The sequence below is a fragment of the Prunus mume genome, linkage group LG2, assembly GCF_029339155.1.
Source record: "Prunus mume cultivar Tortuosa linkage group LG2, ASM2933915v1, whole genome shotgun sequence".
In the NCBI taxonomy this organism is placed as follows: Eukaryota; Viridiplantae; Streptophyta; class Magnoliopsida; order Rosales; family Rosaceae; genus Prunus; species Prunus mume.
In genome coordinates, this window is record NC_142699.1 from 30,261,415 (window position 1) to 30,282,725 (window position 21,311).

General features: G+C 37.6%; 3 protein-coding genes and 1 long non-coding RNA gene across 5 annotated transcripts; 2 read left to right on the forward strand and 2 right to left on the reverse strand.

Annotated features, from left to right (window-relative positions):
* LOC148920017 (uncharacterized) lies at window positions 1-2,573 on the forward strand. The gene is made up of 3 exons (XR_016123660.1): window positions 1-513; window positions 657-778; window positions 1,661-2,573. It is a non-coding gene; the product is annotated as an uncharacterized LOC148920017 (long non-coding RNA).
* Window positions 2,574-3,202: 629 nt separating this feature from the next.
* On the forward strand, window positions 3,203-4,514 carry LOC103323675 (F-box protein At5g07610-like). Its single transcript, XM_008225684.3, has one exon. It carries the CDS (start codon window positions 3,203-3,205, stop codon window positions 4,424-4,426), a length of 1,224 nt encoding a protein of 407 aa, XP_008223906.2. The 3' UTR covers window positions 4,427-4,514.
* Window positions 4,515-5,345: 831 nt separating this feature from the next.
* On the reverse strand, window positions 5,346-8,878 carry PLA2-ALPHA (Phospholipase A2 family protein). 2 transcript variants are annotated; one of them, XM_008225587.3, is made up of 4 exons: window positions 8,629-8,878; window positions 6,670-6,712; window positions 6,432-6,557; window positions 5,346-5,857 (listed from the first exon to the last, which is right to left on the reverse strand). In XM_008225587.3, exons 1-4 carry the CDS (start codon window positions 8,791-8,793, stop codon window positions 5,682-5,684), a joined length of 510 nt encoding a protein of 169 aa, XP_008223809.1. In that variant the 5' UTR covers window positions 8,794-8,878; the 3' UTR covers window positions 5,346-5,681. The 2 variants fall into 2 exon arrangements, with proteins under 2 accessions (XP_008223809.1, XP_088903344.1); XM_089047218.1 differs by lacking the exon at window positions 8,629-8,878 and adding an exon at window positions 6,842-7,285.
* Window positions 8,879-16,371: 7,493 nt separating this feature from the next.
* On the reverse strand, window positions 16,372-19,364 carry LOC103323676 (cation transporter HKT1;3-like). The gene is made up of 3 exons (XM_008225686.2): window positions 18,130-19,364; window positions 16,787-17,017; window positions 16,372-16,586 (listed from the first exon to the last, which is right to left on the reverse strand). The coding sequence occupies exons 1-3, from the start codon at window positions 19,362-19,364 to the stop codon at window positions 16,388-16,390; spliced, it is 1,665 nt and encodes a 554-aa protein (XP_008223908.2). The 3' UTR covers window positions 16,372-16,387.
* Window positions 19,365-21,311: the final 1,947 nt, after the last annotated feature.

Below are 21,311 nucleotides of genomic sequence, written 5' to 3' on the forward strand. Positions count from 1 at the left end.
CTGAATTCTATATCAATTTATATTAACGTTTAAAGTTAAAGATGTTTGAACTAAAATTGCAAGCCTTCTCCATTCTTCTGCAATAAGGGATGCTACTGAACTTCGTATCTCCTGCACATTAATAAACCAAACCCAACACTGCATATGCTACTGATATAAAGCATTTTTTAATTTGTTTGCAGGCTAATTTCAGTAAACAAATTGAAGAAACATAGAGGATTTGGAGCTGCGGTGTCATGGGTTGATGTGCCTGGGATAATAACTTAGCAAAGAGGGAGGGAGAAGGAGATTGTGGAATTTTATCTGATGTGCTCTCCTTTAGTATTGCTGTTTTTTACTCATGAAATTTGAAGTGTTTATTTTATCATTTTTGTATTAACTATGGGAGGTTATGGTTTGGTTTATGAGTTTGGAATGGAAAGTTGAGGACTTTAAAACTAATTGCAGGTCACTTGCCTAATGGATTTGATTCTATACAGCCATAAGGAGGTGTTTCTTAGGGAAGCTTGTTAGGTGAGCTGCATATGCCTACAATTCAATAAAACTTGCTTCTGGACCTTTAAGCCTAATTTCTCTCTTTTTTGGTCTTGGTCTAATTTTCATTTGAGCTGGGAGTTTGGCTTTAGCCTTAATTCTTTCTGTTTTGTTGAATGTAGTCCATCCAAACTGGTTTTGTTTCCTTAGAAAGCAAGCAGAGAGGGATGCTACATATTTAAAAGGCTCCATGAGAAAAAGAATGGAGTTCCTCTGCAGATATGGGATGCAACTTAAGGAGGAGGTAACCCTTATCAGAAGCAATTACATCCCTTTCTATGTTGTTTTTTTTATTTCTGTTGCTCCTCACTAAGAACTTGGATACATTATATCCAAAATGAGAAATGAGAAAATAAAATTATATCCAAAACAATCAAATCTCCCCTTGCCAACCATAATTAGCTCCAAAATTTCAACAACCGAAAAAAAAAATTCATAATGACACAAATTTGCAATTGGGAAAAAAAGATAGAGAGGAAGAAGAAAAGAAAAATAGAGAGAGAGAGAGAGCAACCAACCACCACATGCCTAGCTCAACCAGTATCACCACCTAATCTAACCCAAGCAACCATTAATTAGTGGAACCAGAGAGAGGTGGGTTGGAAGGAAGAAGTGAGTTAAAAGGAGGGAAGGAAGAAGAAAAGAGAAAGGGGAGAGAGAGAGAGAGCAACCGCCACATACCTAGCTCAACCATTATCACCACCTAATCTAACCACCACAACCATTAACTAGTGGAACCAGAGAGAGGTGGGTTGATGGGGATTTATGCCGTGGAAGGAGGAGTGAGACTGAAAAAGAGGGAAGGAAGAAGAAAAGAGAAAGGAGAGAAGAGGAGGAAGGAAAAGAAACAGGAACGGGTTTGGGAAGGAAAGAAGAAGAAAAGAGGAAGAAAGAAAGAAAAAAGAGAAAAAAGAGAAAAAAGAAGAAAAAAAAAGGAGATAAAGATAGTTTTAGCTTTAAAAAAAATTATTTGTTAAATGATACATTTTTTAAATATTTTTTTAAAACAGAAATTAGCAAAAATACACTTGAAAAATAACTCACATAATATTATTCTCGATTTGTACTACCAGACACGTTTTTATTGTTTTTATTTTCTGAATATGTTTTGTAATTAATCTACCAGACGGATTTTCAAATCTTGAAAATGCAAATTGTTTGGAGTTGTCTTGCCGTGGCTTCCGTCGACATTTGCGTTCGTTGTCGTTGATTTCTCGTTCCCTCGGCTTACGCCGTTGGAGGTCACTGACTTCAGGAACCACACAAGACCGTGGATTTTCTACCGCAAAAGGAGTTGTTCGCACTACAAATCTCCATCAAAGCGGTTTTTTATTTATAATTGAACAAAAGCGAGCTCAAGATCAGGAGCCAAAGCGGACCGAGAAGAAAAAAGAAAGGCTACTCACTATTGGGTCAAACTGCAATTCATTTGAGAAGAGAACCGCCTTTAGTTCGGCTCGCCATACTAATAACAGAGAGTTGAAATAGTTGGAGGAGGGAGATCCCTCAGTCAATCGACCCCGAAGAAAAGGTTTCCAGCTATAGGGTTGGTTGGACGACGTACACCATGACCGTCCACTCGGTTCGAACGCCGATGTAGAGGAAGATTCGATCTGGGTTCTGTTCTTAGAGGTGCATCCTAATCTATCCATTGCTGCACGTGTTCCGTTAATCGAGTGTCGTGGATGAACCGTTCTCAACGGCGCTCACTCACCTTCGTGATGGTGACTCAGTTTTGCCTGCTTTGGTGGTGGGTATTGGTGATGCTTTTTACTGGCTGCATAATACATCCTTTCAATCTCGTCATCCTCATGTATAAATGTATTTTCCTCGCATTGTTGAGAGTGTTGCTCTGTGGGGATGGGTTTACACAGCAGTAAATGTATTTGTTGATGCACACATGTCGCATTTCTATTGGTAGGAATGTAAGAGCTCCTACTTATATAGTAAAGATGGAAGTATTTTCCCAAAAATAATTGTATAGTGAAATGTCAATTACGCCCTTATTACAAGTAAATTGGTTTAATTACCCTGAGCTATATATATAATTCTCTAAACCCCTAAAATGCCCTTGATAATATAAAATAAAACAATCTAATATCAAGGGGCCAAAACAATAAAATACATCCATGTCTTGGGTGTGCTCTCAAATGATCTTAGATTCAAGTCCTATAGTACCCGTGTGTGTGTGTTTCCTCCCTCCTCTTCCTAACTTTGACAAATAAAAAATTATTATAAGAAATAAAATTCATTTTCCAAAATTCTAATGGCCCAAGTACATGAAATTTTGAATCTATGCATCCAACATGGGCTTTATTCGGACAGGTGAAATTTATGCTAAATTTGCCACCAACTTTTGCAACGGCATTGAAGAGAGCTCACATACTTCCCTTCTAAAAAAGTGAAAAAACTAATCATAGATGAGACAATGGATTTATTGGTAAAGGGATCCACATACTTGAGACAAATTTGTATATATATTTTTATTCATACAGAAATAGCAACTTACCATTTGAGAACGTTTAACAAACTTGAAATTTTAGCATTTCTACCATTTAGAAGTATCAAATATGACATTGATAATCCCTAAATGGCATGAGAACGTTGGAGTTGCTCTTATATCTCTCTGTCACACATTGAAGCAAATTAAACCCTTGGAAGAAAAAAAATGCAGAGTCTCTGTCTCAAACCACCCAACATCTCCCCACCAGCAGAAACCATTGCCAGCAACCAAGATCTCCTAACACCGGTCTTTCTATGCATTCCAGCTCGTTCTCTACTTCGCTTCAAGTGCGTCTGCAAGAATTGGTTCGCTCTCATCTCCAACCCTAAATTTTGTGACATCCACACCTCCAAAAACCCGTACTGCAATGTCTCAGCCTTCTTCTTTCACACGGCAATACATGATTTCTACTTCATATCAATTCCGAACAATGAAAACCAGTCTGGATCCCTCTTGAAACCTCCCAGGATCATCAAACACCCACCGCGCATCAAGATTTTGCAATCCTGCAATGGCCTGCTCTTGTGCTGTTCCTTACAAGAAATTACAAACACAAGTAGTAACCCCAGATGTTATTTTGTTCTCAATCCCACAACCAACAAATTTTCAGCTATCACTAATTCACCATATGCTACTAAATCCACAAGCATTTTGGGGGTTGCTTTGGCTTTTGACCCTTCCAAATCGCTTCATTACAAGGTCCTCTGCATTCGGTGCATTGCTGGATCTGTTATATCTTTCCAGATAGAGATTTATTCGTCTGAGACTCGAAATTGGACACTTCGTGAGTCCACCTTTCTTAGGCCATTCCATATAGACTTTAGCCACGGGGTGTACTTCAATGGCGCAATCAATTGGATTAGCCGTACAAGTAGGGTGTTACATTATAACATAGATGAAGAAAGTCATGGAATGGTGTCTAGGCCTCCGAGTTACAATGTTTTTCGCAAGAGGGAGTATAGATATTTTGGAGAGTCTCATGGCCATTTGCACCTCATCGAAATTTATAGGCCTTGTGTTACTCAATTTGACGTGATGGAGATGGGGGGGGACTACTCTGGCTGGTTTGTCAAGTACCACGTCGATCTTGATCCAATAGCCGCCGCATTTCCTGAGATGGTCCTGGAACATAATATTGTTGACCCTAGCAAGGAGGAAACTTGGTATTATCATTATGCATTTGTTGTTCTCTTTCTTGCTCGAGAAGTAAACAAAGAGGGTTCATCTCTGCTGTTGCATATTCCTTGTAAGGTCATCTCTTATAATCTGAGGGATAAGAGCTTTGAGAAAGCTTGTGAGTTAACTTCCAAAGGCACTGAGAGTAAGAGATCATTGCAAGTTGGATGGCGAGATGCTTACCATTATATGGAGACTTTGGCTTGTGTGTGATGGCAATGGCATTTCTCTCCCATGCTGTTGCTGTGTATTTTTTTGTTTTGGTTGTAAGATGAACAATGTTTGCGATTAGAAAAATTCTACTTACTTGTGCATTTGACATCATTCCAACGGCTTACAATTTCGTACTGCTCAATTATTATCGATACATTGAGAGATTGGCTAGTGTTTGAAGATATTTTTATTCTTGTTGTTGATCTGAGTATTAATTTTGTTGTTGTTGTTTGCCAAGGCAAAGTAATTACGACACAAAATTCTTAATGGTACCAAATGCCAAATAAATTTTTTAAATCTACTGCCCCTTCTACAGTATATTTCTTCTGCTATTATCACCATTCTTTGCATCAATTACTCCTCTTACCTCAAGACAACCCCCAAGATCAAATATTTTCTTCCCAACGCTATTTTGGGTCGGGGACTATTTCGACAGATTGTGAAAAATTCATGGGACAAATGGGACAGCCCCAATGCTAGTTTCTCCATGAAAGCACTCTTACTTTTGGTCATCTTTATAGGGAAAGAACAAATTGATCTCCTGGATTCTCTCTAAGTCTGAGCTGTCACCATACCGCACTGAGATGCAGGGTTCTTTACAATTTGGAAGTGCTGGATTTTATCAGTGCATCTAGACTTTTTGGGCACTGTTTGAATAGGTTTCGGTCTCTCTTTTATTTTATTTTATTTTATTTTTCTCTCTAAATTTTGGGGTGGGGGGAATCGAACACATGACCTTAGATGTAAAGGTAAATGCTCTTAATCACTTGAGCTACAAGCCCCTTGCAGATTTCGGTCTTAATTGTTGATTTGAGTATTAATCTTAATTGCAATTCTAGCACTCGATTTACGCACAATGTATGCATTTATAAATAATAATAATAATATAGAGCTTAATTTATTGCATGCAGGTCTTTCATTGCAATAGGTAAAGGGAGAGGGATAAAATAGCATATCAACTTGAAAATCTGCAAAATTGAAGTATCAAATGAAATTTACAATCTTCACTTCTTCCCATTTCAATCATTTTCCCCCCTCCCCTGAAGCAAAGACACAAGGAATGAAAAATTTGCTGGTTTCGGTGAGAGAATTGTGCAATGAAATTTTTGTGGAAATTTTAAGTAAAGGCATAAGGGCATGTGCTGTCCACCTATGCAAGAAGAAAGAACATGAAAAAAGAAAGAAAAAAAAAAAAAAGAGTTCAGAAACAATAAGAAAAGAGGAGCTGCAAGCTCTCTCTCTTTCTCTCTCTGTGTCAAGGCTTATGAAGATATCTTCCAGCAACTAATGCAGCTTCCATGACAAGAGTTATAACTTCAACAACATCTTGAACGTGACATGTGTTCCCATTAAACGTTTTCCCTTTTGAGTTTCTGAATTCGGCCATGCAATTTAGGAACTGTTGGCTGCACTCTGAGCTTAGATAATCATCTGCACCACAAACCACAACACCCCAGTATAAGAAATGAAGAAAAACAAAAGACAGAGGCCAGCTTTTTGTATTAGATCATGTACACAGACAGCTTACCCCAAAACAAAATTTAGAATCTTTTTTTTTATCAACCACCTAATTACATATTACTACTATCCAAAAGATTAGTTTTGTTTTAGTTGGAAAGTTTTGGCTGCACCTAATCCTATCTCTGTACCACACCACCGACAATACAAAGGCGCACCAAATTGTCTGTCTGTAGTTTACATCTTGTGAAGAATCAAAAGTGTGCATGATCTTTCCTTGACTGAAGAAATATTACTTCAAATCCATGGTTGCTGGTTAGACATTATTGTGCATTTCATAGCTGTAAATGGGGCCCATCTCTAAGAATTACACCACTTGTGATGAAAGAAACAAATCATCTTTACCAACCATTGATTTTTTTTATTTATTTATTTTTTTGCTTCAATTTTTCCAACCCATGGAGAAAACAAAAAAAAATTGAAGAGCAATCCCAGCAGAGCAGAATAAAATTGTAAAATAATTTGGAGGATTAAGAAATGAACTTACTGTTCTTAGATTGAACGCAGGCATCATGCTTCATGCAGCATTCATCAAGGCCATCACAGGGTTCCTCCCCTGGACATCCGCTGTACAAGAGTCCACAATACTTTCCATATCTTAAAAATGGAGGCACTGTCACCCAAAATTAAAAACAATAAAAAGAAATTAAATTCACAAAAAAAAAAAAGGGGTGATTTAATTTAGTGGGACGATTAACTAAATTTAATTAAAATAAAATTAGTACCTGTACAGAACTCTGACTCACACTGTCTACTGCAATCTTTACTCTGCAAATTTTTAGCATTTATAGGAAGAGAGAACATATGTTATGATTTGAAAGCAACTGAGAACCAAAAGAATAAATATTAAAAGTAAGATGATGAAGAAGATTAAGAAGATGATGGCAAGGAGCAAACCAGAACAATAGAGGCATCTGTGGCTTGAACACCAATGTTAAGGGCATTTACATGGATGGAATCAAAGTAGAGGACAAGAAAAGAGAGGGCAAGAACACACTTCAAGGACTGCTTAAGAACCATGGTTGGGAAAAGCAAGCAGAGAAAAATGCACTGAAATTTGAGGGGCTTGCTTTTGCAAATAAGGCTCTGAATTTTATTATTTTTATTTTATCAGAAAAGAGTGGCAGAGAAAGTGAGAGGTGTGGAAAATAGCTGAGAAGGCTATGTGTAGCTACGGGGAGGAGTGAGATGGGGGAAGAGAAGAGGTTGGCTTTGTCTTGTAATGACTCGTGATATGTTTTTGTAGTGTTCCTTCACACCTCTTACCAAAATCATACACATATTTTTAATCTCCTTTTTTCCTTTTTTTTTTTGTTTTTTGGTTTTCTTTGAATTGAGGGACTGAACCGTTTTTGTACTGGGAATAATCCTAGAGGGCTGAGGGACTACATTTTTCAACTATATTAGCAAAATATATTGTGTGGCATGAAAATATTTAGCTGTAAGTCGTTCTTATAAATCACAATAACACGTGCATAACCTGTGATTTGTAGTTAAAAAAGCAAGTGCTCCTTACGTGTAAGAAGCCAAATAATGTTACAGAGAAAAGCATCTACGAGATTATTTTTGACTATATGTAAGTTTTAGGTGACGGGTCCATTACATTTGAACACGTGTAATCTTTTAATTGGATAATTTTCTCTAATAGATATTTGTGGGTGACTTGTTTTTTTATAGATGTTTGTGAGTAGTTGTGGGGTCCGTTTCTCGTGGGTGTGAACACTTCCCTGCTTTTGCAAGAAAAGAAAGGGGAAAGTGATAGAAAACTTTACTAGTTGACTTGTTTATCTTGGATAGTTCCTAGTTGCCAAGTTACAACTTGCTTCTGTACGAACTATTTGCTGCAAACTGCAGTTTATGTGTCAAGTTGTAGAATCTTTTTTTCTTTTTTTTTCTTTTTTATTTTTTTATAGTATAAGTGATACTCTAAACTACAGCAAAAGAAGAATTTCTCACACATACACAACTAAGATGCCATGAGGGTTGGTACCTGAAACCTCTTATCCTGTTGGCTCCTCTCTGTTCTATATGTTTGCTTCACACGTGCAACGTCTAAAATTTTTCTTTGTTGGGTATAGGATGTAAAAATGATTTGTTGGGCCTAGAGCTTTTTGGGTCGGCCAGAGAAAGACTGTGCCTGGACCCCATAAAATCTAAATCCGTTCAAACCCAACCAAAAAACTCGAACCCTATCCAAAACATTGATCTTTTCTCAACTTTCTTTTGCCATTGATTTTTGGGTTTCTAAACTATAAGCTTGAAGAATTATTGGTTTCTACTTTCAATTTTTATACGATAGTGTTAGGAACATCAGACATATTTTATAGAATATTTTAGCACATATCTTTTTTTTTTAATTTAAATTAAATACCACGAAGTGTCCCTACACTTAGGGTGGGATTAATTCTCGCTCGGAATTCGGCTTGCTCCTAGCCACAAAGTGCTTCCAATGGGTTTCGAAATCCTACCATTGTGGCACCAGGTAACTCGCCAACTAGAGGCCATCATATTTTAATCAAGCAAGTTGTAGCTAATTTTTTATCTTTAAAAAAACAAAGTTGCGATCTAAAAAACATTAAGGGAATCAACTTATGACATTTCTCACCACACCAAAACCAAATAATATTCTAGACGGCATGGCAGAAACAGGTAAAACTCAGAATAGATGTAGTTTTACTACTCACCTGAGCAGTGTCATTCTCGGCAAGGCTTCGACGGACACCCTCCCCCAAAAGATATTCACCGGACAAAGCATTGGCCACGCAAGAAAACATAACCAAGGCAGCAAAGCCTAGAGGAATAACACCACCATTGAGGCCCATGATGTCAGATATTCTTGCATTGGCCATATTGGGGTGGCCTCTGTAACATAGAAGGACCTCAAGGAAGAACCCAAGCCCTTCTATGTAGGGATTTTGTTTCTAAAAATCCTTTTCAACTATGGAAATGCATGCCTCTATATAACCATTGCCATGTTTGTCTCTCCTGCTTCTCTCTGCCTAAAAATAGCCCCTCTATATGTCCATTTTTAGAAGCTCCCAACGGAAAACTATCCAGAAAAAGATGATGATTATTTCTATGTTTAGTTATGTCCTTAACTTCTGGCAACCTAGTCTTCTCTGGAATAGCAAGACGAGGACCTTTTTTGGGTAAAATTGGGTGCTCGAGCCCAAACAAAAGAGGATTTCTACAAAATAAATTAACAATTTTTTTTTCTTTCTATTATTCCTATTACACCTTGTTTCACGCACTATGTGACGATTTCCTTTTTATATTTAAAACGGGTTGGACCAGATTTTTATTGTTAGCGGAAGTTAAAAACAAAAAAAATTTAAAATGAAATTTTTTATATAATCAATCCCCAAGTTTAAAATGTTGTTTATCAATAGCCTTACACAAGTTTCACAGAGCAGCTAAATTCAAAAACGCAACTCCCCGTTTCCATCAAAGGGTACTTTCAGCTATTGTGAAATGAAGTTACAAGAGCTCTACCTTTCCATCGAAGGGTACTTTCAGCTATGGTGATACGAAGTTACCAAGAGTCCATCTCACGTAAAATAATTCACTACCAATCCGTCACTTCACGGGATCAGATTTAGGCACAACCCAACATAGGTTTAGATGGGCATTGGCCCAATGTGGGTTCGCATGCACGAAAGCCCAACACGAGCTCGGATTGGGGTTGATCCAATATGGGTTCGTATGCACATAAGCCCAACGTAACTTCATATGGACATTGACCCAATACAAGTTCGCATGCACGTAAATCCAATGCGATTTTGGATGCGCACCGCCCAACATGGGTTCGGATATGCACCACTCAACGTGGGTTCACAAGCGCATTACCCCATGTTAACTCATGTACAAGTGGCCTAACATGGGTTCGTGGATATATTCAAACGCCCGCACTCCCCAATCCACATAAATCGAGGGACAACGTAAACACGGTTGGGAGTTGATAACGCACAACTCACATTAACCGGAAGTGGCGAAAGTGGACATAAGACATGCAAAGTGACGCTTGCATCCCAAGTCTATCATCAAGTATAAATGTGAAGTTCCACAACTAGAGACAGGTATGCGATTTCAAATTAATTGGTGCACTCAAATACATACAAAAATTGACTTGAGCGTCGGAGTATATTTTGCAAGTACCCCTCCCTCTCTTATTTGATTTCGAAGAAGTGTTACTTGGGGATTTATTTATTTTGTGTGTGGAGTAAAGCCAAGAACCTTTGGAAGACATTCTTATTGTAAGAATTTCTGCTCCAACAGTTGGCACCGTATGTGGGAAATTCAACGGAGCTCATCATGATGGGATCGGCCCGAAGATGAACCTGGAATGAACACATCTGTAGGATCTGAACTCAACCCAGCATTTGGAACAATCTTGGACCTTCTTTTCTGCTGATCAACAGATGGTCTCTGCCTTGGACCTGGTCGAGAAGCACATTTCGACTGGTTGAGTAATGGGCCCGACATATCAGATAGCTCAGATTCGTCAGGAGAATAACCACCGCTATCTTCTTCCTCTTGAGCATGTCTCTCTGCGTAACTTATTCGAATGCGATGTGAGGAATCCTCCTCGAGTTGGAAAGCTCGATCAAAGCTGACTATATGACCTATTAATTCTGTCTCATGTAGATCCATACTAAGATCAACCTCGAGGTAAGATGGGTAGACAATATTATTCCGATCTTGAGAAATATGAAGAAGCGTGTTGGAATCGAGGAAGTACTGAACTTCCCAATCTTGACCCACCAAGTGGCGGTTCAGCCACTGAATCCACTCATGAGTAAGGACAATCTCCGAACGGGTTGGGTTAGGCACTACAAAACAAAAAAACCATTTAATAAGTTTCCTCTAAAAATTCGTATCATAATCAATATCAGTAGAGCAGTCATAATCAAGAATACCAGGTTCAGGCCCAAATGATGAAGGAATAGAAATACAAGACATCTTAGGGCCTGCCCAATTCCCGGTAATCATTAAGGGTCGGGTCTTCCAATCTGTCGCGGAAGACGGTTTGTAGCCAAAGAATTTACGAGTAGGTTGAGGGGTTAGGTGGAAATACTCAGTCTCATATCTAACCGTGGCAACATAATGGTGGTAGAAGATATCTAAGAAGCCTAGTGACACCTCCTCCCATTTGAGGCCAATTGCCAGCATATCACTAATCAATAAGTATGAGTTCGGATTTAACTGCATAGGATGGAGGTTCAAAGAATTCAACACAAGGTGAAATAAAGGGGAGAAGCGGAAACCTAATAAACTCTAGGTGAGATGGTGAGAGCACTAAAAGCTCCCTTCAGGATTCCAACCCCTGTGTACATATTCGCTCCCTTATGTATCAAATCTATAGTAACATCATTAGGAATGCGGAATTTCTCTCGCATCTTATTTATCTCAAGCCTCAAGGGATATCCCACCTTTGACTTCGGCTAAAGGTTAAGTCTCGACGTCGAAGTAATTAGAAAGCAAGCAGACGAAACGAGAGTTGAATGAGAGAGGCAACTTGAGGAGAGGGTGCGTATCACGAAGTCAGTTTAAATGTGAGCTTGGTTCAAAAACCGGCGCAACCCAAACTGGATAAATTAGACTTGAGGGGGTTCAACTTAGTCAAAACACAACCCCGAATTGAAAAGACCCTAGTCGAGTAAATCTCCTGAGAAGTCAACCATAGCTTCAAATAAGCGTGACTAAGGAAAATCCTTTTTAGAGAAAGCAAGTTGGTTATTCACGTAGACTCAAAAATGGCAAGAGTGATACCACGAAGCAATTGAAGAGTGTAAACTCCAAGTTTAGACAGACTAAAACAATTATAGAGACATAAGCTATGGGCATTAAGCGTGAGTGCACCGTCACTATTATCGTTCCCTGGCATATACATGTACGGGTTATTTAGAAAATTGCACAGTATGCATATGTCAATTGACTTTAGTTTGTAAATTTACTAAGCTAGCTACACCTAGAACATATTATAATTAAGGTGAACAGTGTCCCAAGCCAACTTCACTTATTAATTTTATGTGTTTTGGGAAGCACAAATGATGGGTACAACGCCAGTTGTATAGTAGGTGTCAACATAAGGTCAACGTCAGAACTTTTGATATTATTATTATATATTCCCAAGGGAACATATACATAACTTTGCCTTATATACATATATATATATTAATATATGCACACGCAGACTACAGGTAGTAGTGTCTACATATCGTTACCAACATATATAAAAATATATATATGCACACGCATCATATTTCCTTCATGTATACATATGTTCTTCACTTGCATACAAGTACGTAAACATGTAACTTTATATATATGTTCATCACAACTGAATTAGTACGAATAGAAGTGCATAGGTTATTGCATATTCAGTTGGTACCTGAACAAAGAATTATTGACGATGAAGGAAACCACAAAGAAGAAGAATGGTTGGTGATGGATCTAGCAGAATACAGATTACAGAAATAAAGCAGCACCCAGGTGTGGACTTGTTTGTAGGCCAGCTGTAAGGAAGTACCAAAACATCGTTCATAAGATGACATACAATTGAGCAAGAAGCCAACGAAGATTCTGAGGGATTTTTCCTCTTCTCCTTTCACCTATTTCTTTCTTTCTCTTTTCTTTTGTTTTCCCTTTTGTTGCCTCTACAATATATTCATCTTCTTTTATGAGTGAAAAGGGAAATGCAAAACTCTAAAGAAGAGGGAGGAGTAATAAATTGGTGTCAGGAACAGGTTTTGAAAAACTAAATTGTCAGGGTCATGGGAAATCCATTATTTTTTGGAAATCTTCCGCATGCATAGTGGGCTATGTAGGGAATCTTTCAAAATGATGGACATGCAATTTTCAGAATTGAAATAAATTCCTTGCCACATTACCAGCTGGTACGTACTCAAGTATGTCATTGTCTATCCTCAAGCAAAAGTGTCTTCCTCATTTTCGATAGTAATTAATAAGGTTTCTTGTCTTATTGTATCTGACATATTGGACTCATGTAGATATGTCTGTGCCCTAGTGATCTTTTATGACATTGTTAACTGTCATTGCTACCTTGTTGATTAGCAAGTCATGTACAATGGTCCAAGAGGGCAAGGATAGTATCCCAAAGAGAGTGTTAACTAAGTTGAGTTTTTCCCTCAACCCACACGCTAAGCGCGATCTGGAAGAGGAAAGAAAAGGGCAATGTGGGAGCAAAATAATTCGCTACCGATCCACCACATCACGTGATTAGATTTAGGCACAACCCAACATAGGTTTATATGGGCATTGGCCTAATGTGGGTTCGCATGCACGAAAGCCCAACACGAGCTTGGATTGGGGTCGATCCAATATGGGTTTGTATGCACCTAAGCTCAACGCAAGTTCATATGGACATTAGCCCAATACAGGTTCGCATGCACATAAACCCAATGTGGGTTCGCATGCACGAAAGCTCAACACGAGCTCAAATTGGGGTCGACCCAATATGGGTTCATATGCATATAAGCCCAATGTAAGTTCATATGGACATTAGCCCAATACAAGTTCGCATGCGCGTAAACCCAATGCGATTTCGGATGTGCACTGCCCAACACGGGTTCAGATATGCACCACTCAACATAGGTTCACAAGCGCATTACCCTATGTTGACTCACGTACAAATGGCCCGACATGGGTTCATGGGTATATTCAAATGCCCGCACTCCCTAATCCGTATGAATCAGGGGACAACGTGAACATGGTTGGGAGTTGATAATGCACAACTCACATTAACCGGAAGTGGCGAAAGTGGACATAAGACGTGCAAAGTGAGGCTTGCATCCCAAGTCTGTCATCAGGTATAAATGTGAAGTTCCACAACTAGAGAAAGGTATGAGATTTCAAATTAATTGGTGCACTCAAATACATACAAAAATTGACTTGAGCGTCGGAGTATCTTTTGCAGGTACCCATCCCTCTCTCATCTTATTTCGAAGAAGTGTTGCTTGGAGATTTATTTATCTTGTGTGCAGAGTAAAGCCAAGAACATGTGGAAGACATTCTTATTGTAAGAATTTATGCTCCAATAGGGGGCCAGGTTAAAGTGAGAGAGATCACAAAGGCATCAAATTGGGTTTGCGTTTCCTCCACTAATGAATCTCTAAATGATGTTGATTGATATCATGATCTCCAAATGATTTGCTACGGTTAATAGCCCTTTGTATTTACCAAAATAGTCTCAGTAAAAGTCATCTGTATTATATATATAATATAGAGATATATTGTACAATTGTATCCCAGAATAATATCAATAAATCACATTCTTTACAGAATGTGAGCGAAATTGAGATCTAGTGTTCATAAGAGCCAAGAGGTTTTTCTTGTAAACGAAAGGTGTTCTTATTACTAGTGAAGTATATTGGGGCGACGCATGCACAATACTGAATTTTTATAATTATTGTGTTCTTTGTTTGTTTGTTTTATTGCTTGGTGTGTGTGTATGTGTGTGTGTGTGCGCACGTGCGGACGCACGCTATTCGTCATAGTCTATCGATAACAAGGTCTTGGAGTCTTCCACACTACAAGTGGTATCAGAACTGCATTAGCAGCAAGTGCAGGCTTATGCCCAAGTATTCCTATAGTTTTAAGGACATTAGCGTGTTGGAGATGATGGAGCTAAAGCAGCCGCCATTTGACAAGGATAACTTTACATTATGGCAAGAAGGATGAGGAACACCCTAGGCCACCTAGGTCTCAGTGTTTGTCTTGGCAGACAAAGACATGAAGCTGGAAACCACGACATTGGAGGAGTGAGACACGGTCAGTGAGTTGGGTAGGGGTTCGATTGAGAACTATAAAGCCAATGAGGTTATATTCAATATGATTGAAGACATTGCGAAGCAAACATTGAAAAAGCTTGAATATATGTATGTAGGAAGGTCACTTTCAAACAAAAACTGTTCTTGAAGGATGAACCCCTAAATCTTCAAACGGAAGAGGGTGAAGATCTCTTGGAGCATTTAAACACCTCTAATAAGTGTGTTGCAAACTTGTAGAGAATAGAAGATAAGGCTATTTTTGTCTTGAGATCCTTACATTCATCATACAAGCACTTCAAGACAATGCTTAAGTTCGGCAAGAGCATGTTCAAATTTGAGGAGGTTGTGAAAGATATTCTCTTCCATCATAGGATAAATGATGGAGAGAGCTCTCAAGGTGAAGGTCTAGTTGCAAAGGTCGTTGAGAGGGATCGTTCAAGTTAGCATGAAGGTGAGAAAGGTAACATGAGTAGGTCAAAATTCAAGGCTAAAGATGGTTGTTTTGAGCGTGGGTCAAAAGAACACTAGAAGAAGAATTGTCCCACATAGAAAAAGAAGAGGAACAAAGGGAAGTCAGTGGGCACAGTAGGGGTTGCCATGGATATCAATGGTGAGCTTTTATGTGTTGATAAAACTAATAGTAATTTATTTTCTATATCTTCTTGGAGATCCTCTTCTTGCTGGATTTTGAATTCTGGGTGCTCATATCATATGTGCTCAAATAAGGAGTGTCTTTACACATATGAGAAAGTCGATGGTGTTGAAGTTGTGATAATGGACGACTCAATTTGTAAAGTTCAGGGCATATGTATGATTAAGCTAAAGATGCATTATGCCATTGTTACGACATTGAGGATGGTAATATATATTTCAAGTTTGCATAAGAATCTAATTTCCCTTGGGACTTTTGATAAAAATGGTTACATGTACAAAGCCATGAGAGGGAAAATCATAGTCTCGAAGGGAATATGAAAACATTGGAAAAAACAACCCAACCACAAGGGGCGAGAGAAGAAGATGTTACGCAGTGATGGGTGGCTATTTTGAGAGATGGAGATGGGGCGTATGGCTGGGGCTGGTGGCCGGCTAAAACAAAATATTATTTTTTTTATTTTTATTTTTATTTTTCCAATTTGTAAAAAAATTTAGATAAATTGAAGGTAATATGAAGGTCAATATATTTAATAAGGAAAATCTTGGAAAACAAAAGCTAAGCATTAATGACATTGTTTTAGTACAAAGAAAGTGACACATGGCATGAGGAGAAGGGAGAAGATCCAAAAAAGAAGGTTAGAGAGAAGGTTGCTAGCCGATTCAAAGCTTAAAGGGCAACATTGGAACAAAAAATGATTTAAAAAAATAAAAATAAAAAGATTACATCATAAAATATTTAAAGAGGAATGTAATCCTATATGGTATAAAAGTCAAAGGACTTGTATCAAAATCACCAAATCCGAGGATTAAACCCAACTTCTCAATGAAAATTTGGATCTATATTAACTTTTCTATATATATTTTTTTATGTACTCAACGACATGGAAATGTCAGTTGTTCAATGTGTCTACCTTCTTACACCCAAGTTTGAAACTCTCTCAAAAGATTATAGTAGTTTAGAGTAGTTTAAAACTATCGCTTGTATCCAAAAGCATTTTAGTTACAGAAGCTTCCATGCTCTACCTCCATCCATATTGAATTTTTTAAGTCTTCCGAAAAACATAACTGCTATAAGAACTAATTTACCCTGATCGCTCCATCTTCCTGAAAATCCATACCATTTATCCTGGCAATCGCCATTAGGATGGATCTGTCGTTTACAACTATAGCCAGTAGTAAACCCTACATTTCCATAAGCGCTGTGGGAAACAAGATAATGGTAATAAATTAGCGACATTGCAAAGGGCAAAATGCTTTGTAATATTTTAAAAGAAAATTAAACCAACACACACAAGTAACAAAATCTCAGTTGTAAGCAGTATTGGTGGAGCCCTTCTTTTCAAAGAAATACTCAAGAAGGGTTACTGAAGATTTATCTGGTTTCATATATCGGATTTACCTGATGACTTCAATCACGATATTCAACACATTGAAATTGAGGGGATCTTCCTTCATCTGTTTCCTCTCAGTTATGCATACTAGGATGATAAAGATGGCCAGATACGAGAGCTGTGAGAATATGAGATTCTCCACAACCTTTCCCCTTCTCGTTTTCCTCCTTTCATGAGGTTGTAGAGGATTTTGATCATCATCTTTTATGGGAAGGAACGAAGTGTAAGGAGGAAGGTACCTTCGATTAAAACAAGAATCATTATCAGAGAGAGAAAAAAAAAAGCTCATGAATTAATAATAATAATAATATATATCAACTACTCTAATTTAAAAGGAGGGGGAATTTGAACTCGAGTAGTGCAAGGTAGTGTCCAAACCAACTGGCATGGTTTCAAAGTATCAAGGCTACGTGTAGGGGACCTTATTAATTAATTCAACAGAAGATCCATCTAGTTCCAATAAAAACTGAGTTGAGATGTATCTGTTAGTTGTGTCATTGATGAGATGAGATTCAAATATTTAAGAGAGAGAGAGAGAGAGAGAGAGAGAGAGAGAGAGAGAGAGAGAGAGAGAGAGAGAGAAAGAGAGATTGAAAGAAGCATGTAATTTGAGGTGAGTCTGTCTGATATATTACTGTGATGTCTTTAGTTAGTGGCAAACTAAGGAACCAACAAAACCTAACCAAAAGTCATCATCTTCTTCTATAATTCTAGTAGAAATGCATGTGGGTCCCTTTCCCCTAGGCCTAGGCTGAGTTGGTGCGTCTAAGTGAGGATCTTCACCTGCTAGCATATGCTTATTTAATATTTCATTTTCTTTGCCTCTTTTGGCAACTTGGCTATGAGGACTAGTTTTTTTTTTTTATTCCTTGTTTTTTGCCCTTGTCATCCACAATGTGTGGAAAAAGAGCTAACTAGTCCAACATTTTCTTGTTTACTAACTATTTTATCACTCTTACATATTGGGATTAATTTTCTGTTCATCTACTTCTGTGTGGATCAATTTTATATTCATGAAGTTTTTTTTTTTTTTTTTGGGGGGGCCAAAAATCATTAAGCTCCATATACTAAAAGCCGAATCACATGATGATGCGACAATTAGTATGTTATAAAGTAATAAAAATAATTTTTACGACAGTCTAATATGTTATATTATAAAAATTATGATTAATTATAATAAGCATAGGACTATAGATGTAAACGCGATTCTATTTAACTAATAATTATTATGAATGGAAATTGGACAGCAAACATGTTTGTCAAACAAGAAGATTTTTCTTACTTGTATGTATGTATAGATAATAAATAGATAGATGCATGGATGGATGGATGGAAAGAGAAAGAAACTAACATCATCACGACGAATAATACCAAGATGGCCGGAGAAATGATCGAGAGGTCGACAATAGTTTCACCGGTATGTCTTGAATTCACACTTTCAAACAAAGCGCCAATGATTTTCTGGTAAGAATTCAGGCCACTTAAGCTGTCTGAACTCCACTCCAAGGACAAAAATGCTACCAACTGTACCATGATGAACCCGAAAACTGTGACAACCAAAAGTGAAGAATGGAGACTTGGAAGCAAGTGGAGGAACCCAAGTTTCCTTGTGTTCTTCAAAAGGTAATTACATAAGTGTTCTTTCTTTTTGAAAATTTTCCCCAAAACCCGAATCGAAAATCTCAAGCATGAGGGAAGCAATGTGTTGCCCAAAAGGACTTGAGGAATGAGAATGAGGAGGAGGCCTGAGTTTTTGCTGAAGACCATCATGTTTTCATTGGTTGGAACAAAGCCACAGCTTGAGAAGGTTGAAACTGTGGTGAAGAAAGAGAATGTGTGCATGTTTAGCCCCTTGTTTTTTAGTACATTTCTTGCACTTGAAATAACTGCTAGATAAAGTGAAACCATTAGCACCCCAAGACCATGAATCACTAAAAGATAACCTACAACCACACAACCCAAAAACTTGATTGAATTAAACTTCAAAGATTCACCATCTAATGGTTTATCAATTTGGTCCTGATCATAAACCACCACACCCAAATTTAAGTCTTGGAATTCAGGCTTGGATGCCAATGAGCCCAATTCAACATGATAAGAAACAATATTATTTGTGGGTGTTGATGAAGGATTAATATCACTGCTGGCTGAAGCAACTTTTTCTTTTGTTAGCAGCATGAGCTTGAACTTCCACAGCTGAAGTCCAACCACGGAGGTAAAGACCTCCCCACCTATGAACATCAAAATGGTTAAAATGATGAGCTGAGCATTGGAGAATACCTCCATTTCAACAGTAGACATGCTAGAAACAGTTGAGGCAGAGACAGAGGTGAAAAACAAATCTAAATTCCTAGGCCGAAAAGAAGGATCTGTTCTTGACTTCAAAGCCTTGAGAACCCCAAAACCAAGAAAGGAGAGGGTGACAAAATAGACTAGCTCGATCCAAAATGGCTTTGCCCTACGGAGGACGAACCGATAATAACATACAAGTAGAAAACCCATGGATTTGCTAAGACAGGCTAGTTTGAGAAATGAACAACTACAAAGATGTTGCAATTTCTTGCCAAAACAAAGAAAGTTGTTCATCTTTGCTTAGTAATTGCTTTGAAAGATACTTTCTTGTGGCATATGGCTGTGCGTATAGGGTGGGGGTATTTATATATGAAGGAAACGTTCTTGATGGATTTTTTTCTTCTTCTTTTTTTTATTTATTGTTTATTATTTATTTAAAATTGAACAATAACTTGAATTCAAAATTTCCTCGAAAGTAGTGAAGATTTCCTCGCAAACAACGAATACTTGAGCCATTATATGACAAATGATGATTGATTTCTTTATAGAATTTTAAGACACGTGGATGAGAAACAAAATAAAAAGAATATGCTATACGTGTGTGAACATTATGAGTTCGTTTGAGACTGCTTCTCTATAAAGTACTTCTACTCATAAATGTTTTTAACAAAGGCGCTTTTATTATAAAATTTTTGAATTTTCATAAATAAATAAAAACTCAAGTGCTTTTTGGAAAAGTATTTGAAAGTGCTTCCTAAAGTCTCCCGGAAGCGCTTCTAAACTTTTCTGTCACACAATGTTATAGTGTTTTTAGTTGTCAAAAAGCGCTTTTAGCCTTACTTCCAAGCAGGCCCTACACGTCTAACGATATGCAATTGAGGGGGTGCTATAGGGTATTCCTATATCCAATACTTACAAATATAAAACTGAATGATTGAGGAAATAATAGAGGTTCACGTGGAGTAATATATATATATATATATATATATATTTTAATATCATAGTTTCTTTCATTTGATCAAATATTAATGTAACCGTACATCATCCAATTGTACGACTTGGTCCATTGCATAAAACATGCATATTCATCGTACATCACAACATTAATTTTGATGAGACATGCTTAGAAATTTTATTGCCATATTCACAGAGTATAGTTTTTATTACCAAATCACGTATTTAGTTGTTAGGGATATAACTAAATAAGGGAAATTAAAGTCTTTTTTATTAATAAGGAGTTTATAACTTAAGTGGTTAAGAGTAGTTATCCTGCATCGAAGGTCCTGTGTTTGAATTCTCTCCTCCTCTAATATCACTTGTATAAAAAAATTAAAAAAAATACAAATCTCTCTTATTAAAAATCACCTCTAAATTCACACACACACAAAACTTGTCTATCTTAACCGTACAATACGACGTGCGAAAAACTAAACACAACGCTTGAGCATCCAACATCCCGCTTGAACCTCCAGAGCACATAATCATTTCATGTAGCATCACACCTCTAAAAGCCAAATCACTAAAGCAAGTAAACCAAGTTTGAAAACCCCCGAAACTTGACCCTCTCATCTCTTGAAATATACTCTGTTGAGCCACGACTATGTGGCACACGTAGGGCTAGGCATCTCTACCGAGAACCCTATCGAACCGGACTAGTTGAACTTGTTTGGTCCGATTTTCCTTTTTTCTTTTTTTCTTTTTTGAAAATTACGTTCCCTACCGAGAAACCTATCAAATCAGACTAGTTGAACTGGTTTGGTTCGATTTTTTTTATTTTATTTTTTGAAAATTAGGTTGTGAACTGGATTGAATTGGAATCTATTGTTCAGTTCACGGTTTAGCTTTTCTCAAACCGCAGGTTCACCTAAACTGAACCGGTCATTTGTGATGATGATAACGGAGTCAAACCCGTATCCTTCATTTTGAAGCGAAGCCGTCATACCATTTGTGTTGATCTATAATTTTCACAGAAGGAAATATAATTATTTGTGCTTCTAACTTTTCCTCGATGAAATGTGGGTTGACTTTACTGTTTTTTGTACGGTCATGTTGCACTAGATTGTGTGAAATATCAAAAGCAACCTTATTATAACAGTGTATACTCATGGTTTTTCTCGGGCTCGAACCTAGAACCCTCAACAAACTCTTTAGCCAAAGTACCTCAGGAACTCCATTGATCTAACTTTGATTCAATCGTATACACATCCAAATGGCATAAAATTTATTGTAGATTATAGGCAC

Bases quoted from the DNA above. Each gene is read 5' to 3' on its own strand.
- LOC103323675 (XM_008225684.3), top strand. From the start codon at position 3,203: ATGCAGAGTCTCTGTCTCAAACCACCCAACATCTCCCCACCAGCAGAA.
- PLA2-ALPHA (XM_008225587.3), bottom strand. From the start codon at position 8,793: ATGGCCAATGCAAGAATATCTGACATCATGGGCCTCAATGGTGGTGTT. The intron at 6,713-8,628 runs GTGAGTAGTAAA...AAAAATTTGCAG, and splicing joins CCGAGAATGACACTGCTCAG to AGTAAAGATTGCAGTAGACA. The intron at 5,858-6,431 runs GTAAGTTCATTT...TTTGTGGTGCAG, and splicing joins CTGCGTTCAATCTAAGAACA to ATGATTATCTAAGCTCAGAG.
- LOC103323676 (XM_008225686.2), bottom strand. From the start codon at position 19,364: ATGAACAACTTTCTTTGTTTTGGCAAGAAATTGCAACATCTTTGTAGT. The intron at 17,018-18,129 runs GTTAGTTTCTTT...TTTTAATCGAAG, and splicing joins GTATTATTCGTCGTGATGAT to GTACCTTCCTCCTTACACTT. The intron at 16,587-16,786 runs GTAAATCCGATA...TGTTTCCCACAG, and splicing joins ATCGTGATTGAAGTCATCAG to CGCTTATGGAAATGTAGGGT.